The 9,698-nt window shown below is 57.5% G+C and overlaps 1 protein-coding gene across 5 annotated transcripts; it reads left to right on the plus strand.

Moving 5' to 3' along the window:
- Window positions 1-22: 22 nt before the first annotated feature.
- On the plus strand, window positions 23-9,665 carry PLEKHJ1 (pleckstrin homology domain containing J1). 5 transcript variants are annotated; one of them, XR_014230289.1, is made up of 7 exons: window positions 23-176; window positions 1,685-1,752; window positions 3,448-3,514; window positions 4,970-5,060; window positions 5,257-5,320; window positions 5,485-5,854; window positions 5,974-6,041. XR_014230289.1 is itself a non-coding variant. In XM_082331058.1 (6 exons), exons 1-6 carry the CDS (start codon window positions 83-85, stop codon window positions 5,581-5,583), a joined length of 483 nt encoding a protein of 160 aa, XP_082187184.1. In that variant the 5' UTR covers window positions 23-82; the 3' UTR covers window positions 5,584-9,665. The 5 variants fall into 5 exon arrangements, 3 of the variants coding, with proteins under 3 accessions (XP_082187184.1, XP_082187185.1, XP_082187186.1); XR_014230288.1 differs by lacking the exon at window positions 5,485-5,854 and having other exon boundaries at window positions 5,228-5,320; window positions 5,974-9,664; XM_082331058.1 differs by having other exon boundaries at window positions 5,485-9,665.
- Window positions 9,666-9,698: the final 33 nt, after the last annotated feature.

The raw sequence follows: 9,698 nt of genomic DNA on the forward strand, positions 1-9,698 counted from the left end.
CTTCCGGGTCAGGGCGGGAGCGGTTCCGGGGCGCGGGCGGCGGGCGCGGCCGGGGCGATGGGGCGGCCGTAGCGGCCTCGCCATGAGGTACAACGAGCGGGAGCTGCTGTCCCTCGCCCGGCAGCCCGCCGAGAAGGCGGCGGAGATCTTGATGCGGGTGCCCAAGAAGGGGAGCGGTGAGGGGGAACGGGGGGGCAGGACTGGGGGGCGGCTGGTGGAGGGGGAGGGTAGGAGCGGGGGGGTGGAGGGCCAGGACTGGCGTTGCTGGGGGACAGGGCTGGAGGGGGGTGGGGGGAAGGGACTGGGGGAACTGGGCGGCCTGGGGGGCAGGACTGGTGGTACTGGTGGACCTGGGGGTGTTGGCCGACGGCCGGCTGAACATGAGCCAGCAGGGTGCCCAGGTGGCCAAGAGGGCCAATGGCATCCTGGCTTGTGTCAGGAACGGTGTGGCCAGCAGGAGCAGGGCGGTGATGGTGCCCCTGCGCTGGGCACTGGGGAGGCCGCCCCTCGAATGCTGTGCTCAGCGCTGGGCCCCGCACCCCAAGGCGGCCATGGAGGGGCTGGAGCGTGGCCAGAGCAGGGCAGCGAGGCTGGGGCAGGGGCTGGAGCACAAGGCTGGGGAGGAGCGGCTGGGGGAGCTGGGGGGGCTCAGCCTGGAGAAGAGGAGGCTGAGGGGAGCCCTCATCGCTCTCTGCAACGGCCTGAAAGGAGGCTGGAGCCGGGGGGGTCGGTCTCTGCTCCCCAGGAACAAGCGATGGGACGAGAGGGAACGGCCTCAAGCTGCGCCAGGGCAGGGTTGGGTTGGGTATGGGGAAAAACTTCTTCCCCCAAAGGGCTGCCAGGCCCTGGCCCAGGCTGCCCAGGGCAGGGGCTGAGTCCCCATCCCTGGGGGGATTTAACAGCCGGGGAGATGTGGTGCTTGGGGACACGGTTCAGTGGTGGCCTTGGCAGTGCAGGGCTAACGGTTGGACTTGGTGATCTTAAGGGTCTTTTTGCAACCCAAACGATTCTGTGATTCTGTGATCCAGACCAGGGGGTTCGGGGTCGGGGGGCTGGAGTGGAGGAAGGGATGAGGAGGGACGGGGTGCGGCTGGGGCAGCATGGCTGGTAGGGGATACAATGGACCAGGGGTTCAGAGGAAAAGGGTCTTTCCTGAAATCTCCCAGCAAACGTCCTTGCAAACCAGCACTGGGGTACGAGACTCAAACTCACTTCCTTGTCCTGGCCTTTCCTTGCGCCTGAGGACCTGCAGCGTTCTGGTGGACTTTATCCCTTGGAGGTGACGCCTGTGTTGACAGCCCCAGGCAGGGGCTGCCCCGGGATTTGGAGCATTCCCGGGGGGTGGCTGAGGTCCCGTCATCGTGTGTGTGTCAGTGACGCGGTGCCGTGGGCTCTGTCTGCCCAGAAGCCGCTCCAGAAGCTGCAAAGTGACTTTGTCACCCGGCGGCTGCGGTTCAGCCGAGGGCAGCCCAGCAGGGCTGGTGCAGAGGGTGCCCTTCCCGAGTGGGTGCGGTGTTGGGAGCTCCTCTAGGAGCAAAAGTCTAAACCGTACTGGAGCTTCCGCATAGGTTTGGTTGAACTGGTGCTGTACTGAGTGCTGGCAGGGGTGGAAGGGGCTTCCCTCTGCCCCCCGTGCCCGCTGGCTCAGCCCTTCCGCCCCCCTTAACGCTCTTTTTCTTTGCAGTGTTAAAGAAACGCCTTGTGAAGCTCGTTGTCAACTTTCTCTTCTACTTCCGGACAGACGAAGCGGAGGTATGGGATCTGCTTTTTTGTTGTTGTTTGTTTTCCTCCCTCTCTCTTCATTTTCTGTGAATTGATTGCGTGGGCTTTGTAAAACGGTGCGGTAACAGGCTGCCAGAGCCAGGACAGCGCGCCCACGGTTCCCCTTCCATCTCCTCGGCAAAAACTGCTGGGGGTGAGGAGCAGCCCTGCCATCTAACCGCACCCAGGTGCTTCTCCTGGGAGCTTGGAACGAATCTTTTAAATGTAACCGTTTCCCCAAAGCTGCAAAAGGTGGAGTCCGTAATATTTGTTCGTAGGACTGTGCCTTATCGTGCCAAACTGGGAGGGGAAGCTTAGCTTTTGCTCTCCTGGGAAAAGAATTAGCGTTGTTTCTTCTTTTTTATGCCAGGCTTTTTACTTGCGTACAATGCTCACTGTTACTGGGAAGCTTTTGTGGCCATACCCTGTCAATATTGTTATTTTGGGCATGCAGAAGCCCTGCTTAGGTCTAGGAAAAAAGAAATGAGGGGTGGGACCTTTGGATTCTGTTTCTGGCTTTGCTGCTGCTGAGATCTGGTGATTTTTAATGCATCCCTTGATAACTGTTGCTAAAGATTCTTTTCTTGGAAAAATGAATATAAAAGCAATCTTAATCATGTGTGTGAAGGAAGATGCTGTGCATGCCAGTGCTACAAACAAAGGAACTGGAAAGCTTTTAGTGGCATTTTTAGACTCATTCCATCATAAATATTTTACCCTGATAATGGCTGAGCTGCTGTTTTCAGAAATACCCCTCTCTCCTTTCTGCCGAAGCGCAGTCGCTAATCGCCGCTTCGCTGGAGCTGCAGTCGCAGTTCCCCGGGTAGGGCCGAGACGCTGAGCAGCCGCTCTGGCACGTGGCTGTGTAAAGACTCGGCTGTGGCTCCTGCGCTGCCGCCCAGCGCTGCTCTGCTCTCGTCTTTTCGGGTGGTTATTTGTAAGCCCTCGTGTGTTCTGATGGAGGGGAGAGGATGTTCTTGAATGGAGCAAAAATAGTTCAGCGGGTAGGTGGAGGGTGCTAACGTAAAACCGTTGTGCCAGAAATACAGAGTAAAACAGGTTTTCCAGTATCTTCCCTGCTGCCTTATTTGCCTCTCGCATTTTGTCTAGCTTGGACAGAAGAATTTGCTTATGGATTGCTTTTGTTTATGGCTTGTATCGCCCTTTGGTTCTCATGTCCTTGCTCAGTGTGTGCTGGCTAGCAAATAGTACCTACCGTTTGTCTGTTTATCCTGAGCTGTTCTAGTCCATCAACACGCGGTTCTTAGCCTCCTGCAAGGCTTGAGGGCTGCCCTCGCCAAGTACGGCGTGAGTTGTTCTGTGCGTCGCGTTAAAGATTTCATCTTCGTTTGATTTACTGAGCAAGGAAGTGAACCTCTTCGCTGTCTTCACATGACAGAAACGAACGCTAGAGCCGAGACTGAATCTGAGCAAGCAGAAATGTTTAACGCCTAATTAATGTACGCAAAGTGTTACGGGTAAGATTAGCAGCACGAAGCATGTCAGCAGACACAAAAAGGTCGATTAAAAGAACACGGAACATTCATGCAATTAGACTGAATTACTTTAAAAGTAGCACCGGGTTATGAAACTCGCTTCAAAGGCACGAGGCAGACTCTGGGGGTGCAGACCGCTGTCGCGCTGGTGGACGACGTGGGTTAAACCCTCTCCCCGGGTCTTTTCCAGCCCATTGGAGCTCTGCTGCTGGAGCACTGCAGGATCACCAAAGAGGAGGAGAACGTCTTCTCGATCAGTGAGTTCTGCGTACGCGCTCCCTTGGCGTTTCCCTTATGGCACATAGCGCTACCTAAAAGGAAATGTTTTGCTGCTTAGTTCCTGCTTTTCCCTCTCTTTCTCTGGTGACAGTGGGGTTGCTGCTCCTCAGCCCTTCTCCTCGTCGGCTGCCAGTTGTGTCTCTGGCGCTGCCGTGCCCCGTCCCGAGGACAGCGGCATTTCATTGCTGGCTGAAGCAGTCTGTGCGATCTGCACAGCTGCATGTGAGGAGAGAAGCGGTAACGACAGACGGACCACGGCTTAGTGCTTGTGGAAATCCCTCTCTGGGAGGGTTTGGTACTGACAGATTGCTGCTTCTGTGCTGTTGCATTTTATCAAAAAAAGTGAGCCTCAGATAAATCATCTGTGGGGCTAATCTAGCACCAGTCCTCCCGCCACGCTGTTTGTCCTTGTGTTGATAGCCGTGGCTCCAGCTGGCTCGTGGTGTGTCGTCCTTTGTAAGCAGCCTTTCATCCAACAACTAATCATTGTGCGAGAGGTATGTGGCGAAAATAACAGGATGTTTCTCCAAGGCCATCCCCGTATCTTTTGGCCTGGTTGTCGGGCACAGCTGCTTTTCTGTGCAGAGCCTTGTCTCCTCTTTTAGCCGATGTTCTCGCTGTCTCCAAAGGACCCTCAAACACCCTGATCTCTCTAAGAAGCACGCTCCGAATTTCTGGGGCTTTAGGACTGTCGGGAGCTCTGGTGGATGAGGATTCCTGAGAAAAGTGTTAAAAGCGGTGGCAGCTGGTGTCAGGCTGTGTCAGGCGCAGCAGCCCTGAGGGGTTTGATGCAGCCTGACCCAGTTATTTCTCAGCAGCAGCCTCGATCTCTGTGGGCCATGTGCTAAAGAGCAGAGCTCTGGGGACAGTGTAATTAATTAGATGTCCTGATTCTGTCTTGGTAAAGAACGGGAGTTGCACAGGGCCTTGCTTTCCACTGTGCACAGTACCAAATTCTCAAAAAGCCTCGAGCAAAGACAGGTCGGTACCTTCTCCGAGTGCGATTTAATTCCTCAGATGGCTGCCCTCTGCATACATCAAAATCACTTCCTCGGGGCCATTTTCCACTTTGATTACTAAATCTCTGGTGACTGTTTGCAGGGAGGCTCAGGGAGTTTCAGTCCTGAATCTGGCCGTGTTGCTCTGGTTCAGTTCCGAGCTGTTGCTCTCAGTTTGAGAAGTTCTTTCCTCTCCAAAGTCTTTGGCTGCTGTAAGCTGAGTAACGCTGTAGGCAGCTGCTCCAGGCCGGGAGCCACCCCGGGTAAGGGAGAGGGGACAGAGGCCTGGGTTATGGCTCGTTCACAGATCATCTTAATTGAACAGAGGCGCTAATTGTGGCCTGGCAGAGTTTGGCTGCTGCTGGGGAGGGAGAGCAGTGGAGTGCAGGCAGCTCTGCCAGGAATTCCCTTAAACCTTTTCCTTATCCCTGGCAGGTTTCATTGAGGAGCCAGAGAGGAAATACTGCTTCGAATGCGACAGTGAAGAGCAGTGTCAGGAGTGGATCGAGGCACTCAAGCGAGCCAGGTAGGCTGAGCCACTAGTGCGAGGTGTGCGTCGTGCGCTCTGTGCTGTTTATTTTCTGGGATCAGCTTGTGGTGAACCCAGGGAGGAAAGCAGTCATCTCCTCCCGAGCAAGCTTCCCTTCAGCTCTAAATAGCATCTGAAACTTCTCCACATCCTTTTCTGCTCAGCCCGCCGCATGTCTGTTCCTGTGTTACAGCTATGAGTTCATGAGGAGGAGCTTGATTTTCTACCGGAATGAGATCCAGAAAATGACAGGGAAGGTGAGTCCTTGAAGTCTTGTCAGGTGGTGACCGCTGGCTTTGGGCTGGAGCAGCGGCTGGTGATCTCGGGTGCTGCTGCCGACTGCCCTGCACAAGGCTGTTTGCTGCCGCGTGTATGAAAGAGATCCCGTAGTAAGCCAGTTCCTGAAGGTCTGTCTCAACAGCTGGGCCCGAGAGTCTTCCCTGCCGAGCACCCTGCGTTGTGCTCAACTCCAGCTGTCGTACGCATGCTCTTCCCATGGTGGAGTGGCCGAGGTTTGTAGCCGGACGGGGCTGGGCTAGCCCGGGCTCCCACCGGTTCCCTGGCAGAGTTCACGGGCAGCCCTGGCCAGGTCAGAGCGTACGTGGGCTGGGCTGCTGCTCGCCCCTCTGCCAGGCTCCGCAGAGCATCCCTGCTCGAGGTGACGGAGGTGGCTGCGGCTCACCCGCACCAGTGGACTGAATGCAGCCCGCGAACCTTGGTTATCCGCTGCGTCCTCCCCGAGGACGGCTTGACTTTCTGCACCAGAAACAGCAGCCGGGGGCTGGACTGGGGTAAATCCAGCCCACGACCGGCATCAGCGCCCTGGACTGCAGGCTGGTTGGGGCGCAGTCCTGCTGGCCTCCCGCCTCGTCTGCGTCTCACCGGTGCCTTCCCTGTGCTCTCGCTGCAGGACCCCCTGGAGCAGTACGGGATCTCCGAGGAAGCCCGCTTCCAGCTGGGAACACAGAAGCCGTAATGCCCTCGCCTGGGCTGAGCTGGCTGCTGGCCGAGGGTCACCCCCAAGGCCCTGCCCCGGGAAGAAGAGCAGCAGTTCCCCACAGCGGTGACCAAGTGACTTTTTTAATTTATTAGCCAAATAATTTTGTATGATTTTTTTTTAAAGGGAATTCATGGCACATTCCCACTCGCCCCAGCTGTGGAGGGAGCCACTCCTCACTGCTCCCTGCAGGCTGTGCCCTTCGGCTGACAGCGGGGGGAGGAAAACCACCCTGGCTCCTAGGGAGGGTGGAGGTGGCAGGGACTGAACAGAGCTCCCAGCACCTGCCGTCCTCCAGCGCAGGCTTGCAGCCCTCTGGCCTGGAGCTTCTGGGGCAGCCCCTGAGCCAGCTCTGGCCCTCATCTTCCTCCCTGTCCCTCCGCTGCAGGGAGCTACTCCGCTTTTCTGGCTCGGGATCTTCCTGCAGTCTCCAGGGGAGCCGTGGGGGGTGGTTCAGCCCCGTGGGGGGTTGTTCAGCCCCTTGCTGTAAGAGGATGCTCCAACTGATTGCGTTTCTGCGCTTGCAGGGTTAACCCGGCCGTGCCCTCTCCTGTTCATTGCAAAGCCATTTCGGCTGCTGAGACCTGCTGGCAGAGCTGTTGAGCAAGGAGGAGTGGGAAGCCTTCCGTTAACGTGGGGAGAGCTCAGCCACAGCTCCAGCTGCCAGGGAGGGGGCATCCACTCTTGGCACCTGCCTCTCGGGGTTGTTTTCTTCTTTTCCCGTCTCTGGCGGGTGGTGCTTGATGAAGGCCGCGCTGCAGCCCGTTAGAGCACCCTCACAAAGGCGTTAGAGAAGAAAGCTGCACAGCAGAAGGGAGGGAAGACAGGGCCGAGGTCTGCGTGGCGATCCTGCCTCCCTCTGCGCTGCTGTGGGCTGGGCTAAGCTGCGCAGTTATTCGGCTTCCCGGAGAGGAGAGCCAGATGGAGAGGGTTGTAAAGACGGGAACCGCTCTGCTTTGGCTGGATGTTTGAGCTTCAGGGCACGCAGAAGCTAAGGCCAGGGGGCATGTGACGGGCATTAATACTTCATCCCCTGAGCCATTGCTGCAGCTCTTCTCCCCTTTGTGAGCACCCAAAGGGAAAGACCAGGAAACGGTGCCAAGGTCACAGAGAGGTGCCAGGGCCAAGGGCTGCCTTCCCTGCGCTCCGCAACGGAGAGAAAAGCAACGACGTCTCTCCTCGGGGCTCTGCGCCTTCAGCCATCGCTCTGGTTGCGCGAAGGAAAACCGCCCAGAGGCGAGGGCTGGAAAGACGCTTCCCACCCGCACCCAGGGCTGCAGGAGACCCAGGTCCTCTGCAGCAGCAGAGGACGCAGCTGGCTGCAGCAGCTCCCCTGGGACCAGACCAGGAAAAGCTCCGGGAAAGGCCCGTGGGAAGGTCCCAGGTAACAGGGTTGATGGCAGAAGGACCTCGACTCGTTGCTGGGGCGGGTAAACGCAGCACGAGGGCTTGGCCTGAGCTTTGGGGGCTTGCAGGCGGGAGGGCTGCCCTGCAGCTGCCCTGCAGCTGGTGAGCGCGGGGGGAGCAGCCCCTGCTGCGATCTGGGCTCGAAGGGAAGTTTCGGGTCTCTTCCTCTTTGGCTGGGAGTTAGTGCCAGAACAGGAGCCCGTATCGGCAGCTTCAGCGGCCCGGCCTTCCCTTTTTACCTCATGCTGCTGGGTACCAGGAGAGCAGCAGATGTCACTGATGCTTTATTCTTAACCTCAGAGCCAGGATTTTTCCTTTCCCTCCCAGCTACTCCCTTTCCCTCCAATGGTTCCAGGTGCTCACTCCAGAAATTACCAGAATCAGCAGAGGGGCAGCTGTCCTGCGGAATCGGCTGCGGGCACGGCAGGGTGGGAGCAGAAACTAGGGCAGTGCTGAAGACAGATGGCAACGCTGGTGGAAGCAGCCGTGAGGGATTAAAAGCGGGAACGTAGGGGAGCTTGTGCTTTAGGGAATTGGTGTCCTCAGATGGCTTTAAAGTGCGTTTTAATCCTCACAAGCCTACTCTGCTTTACCTCAGTGCAGGGGCAGGTTCCTGCCGTGCTGGCGGGGTGCACAGCAGCTTTACTTACTGTGAAAAAGAGACCCGTCCGTCTGGTCGCTCAGGAGAGGATGGACGGACACTCCAGGCTTGGCGGCAGGGTAACCAGAGCTGCGCTGCAGCCGTTGTTTCCTCTTCAGCGCGGGCGCAGCAGAGCGGACGCGGGCTCCCCCGCCGCGGGCGGCGCAGCTCTGCGGCTTCGGCGCTGGCTTACCAGCTCCCGCCGGCGTTTCAGGGGCAGAACGGCCGCGTCCAAACTCGGCTCCCCAAGGTTCAGCTTTAGTGAATTCTTCAATATGCAAAGTCAACCCGCGTATAAACAAAACCCCGGGAATTCTGCCAACGCTCAGTCATTTCTAGCAAACAAAACCCTAGTGCTACAGCGAGGCTCACCCTTTCTGCCAGCCACCTTCAGTAGCCAACAGTTCTCAGCCGTGTGCCTTCCAGGACTATCGCTAGCGTCCTCTCGTTGCACGCCTTTCCGAAGGTAGAGCTGACACCCGCCATCTTCGCTGTACGTAAAATGGGCATTTTAGATGTTACGGGGAACAGTTGGGTGAGCGAGAGAGAATCCCAACGCTTATTTAAGAGGCAACAATGACATTTCTTAACTGAATGTAAGACAAATGCTGTGAAGAGTTACAGGGGCCAGCGGCAGGCCCAGTGACTTAGATCAACTTCTAGAACCGCGCTAGGACACTGGGGTAGGTGTCAGATGGTACTTGTAGGCACTTTGAGATCTGCATCAACTGCTGGTGATTTATAGACAATTGTTTTTCATACTCCGGTCACAACGCTTTTTGTATTTCAGTGGCCTGTTCCAACGAGCACTGTGTACTCTTACTGAAGCCGTTTATCTGTTGTACGGTGAACATTTCCAATAAAAACTTGTTTTAATCTTTGTGGCAGTCAGAGCTGTTGTAAGAAACCAAACCCGCTGGGGACGGGGTGGCTGCAGCGAGCTCGGGGTCCAGCGCAGCCCCGGCGGGACCGGGCGTCTCGCCCGGCCGCCAGCAGCCCCGCGCCTCGGCACCGCGCTGGAGGAGGTGGCGCAGCCGGGATCAACGGTGGAGGAGCAGCAGCTGCACCGAAGAGCCAGCACCTGCAGTCCGGTGAGGAGGAGCAGGCGACACGGCGCCTGCTCGGGAGCCAGCTGCGGATGGCTCCACAACGTGATTTTTAGAGGCCTTTTGCTAACGGAGCCGAGCGCTTGGCAGCAGCTTGAGCGACAAAGGCGTTCGGGAAGCCGAGCTGGGTCAGACTGCTGCTGCAACCTGTTCCCAACAGCTAAAACCCTATCCAGAGCCTGCCCGCGTTCCACGAGCTGTGCAAGCGCTCGGGGCCTTCGTCTCCTTTTAAGAATCCTCCAGCGAATTAGCTCAGCAAGCGTTACGGCCGTCGCTTCCAGAGGTTAAATACATTGCCTGGCTGATTATAGTGGAATTACTGGCTCAAATGGGAAATGTCGCTACAGCGGGTTTGTAACGGCACTGGCACGCTAAACCCCGAGAGCTCAACTGTCCGCAGCTCAACGCGCTGCCTCGTTGGGGACGCGGGGCCGTCCCTGCCCGCGCCGGCCCAGAACCTCTCCTTGCCCTGGCGGGCGCCGAGC

This window comes from Platalea leucorodia, assembly GCF_965183815.1.
Source record: "Platalea leucorodia genome assembly, chromosome: 21".
NCBI classification, from domain to species: domain Eukaryota; kingdom Metazoa; phylum Chordata; class Aves; order Pelecaniformes; family Threskiornithidae; genus Platalea; species Platalea leucorodia.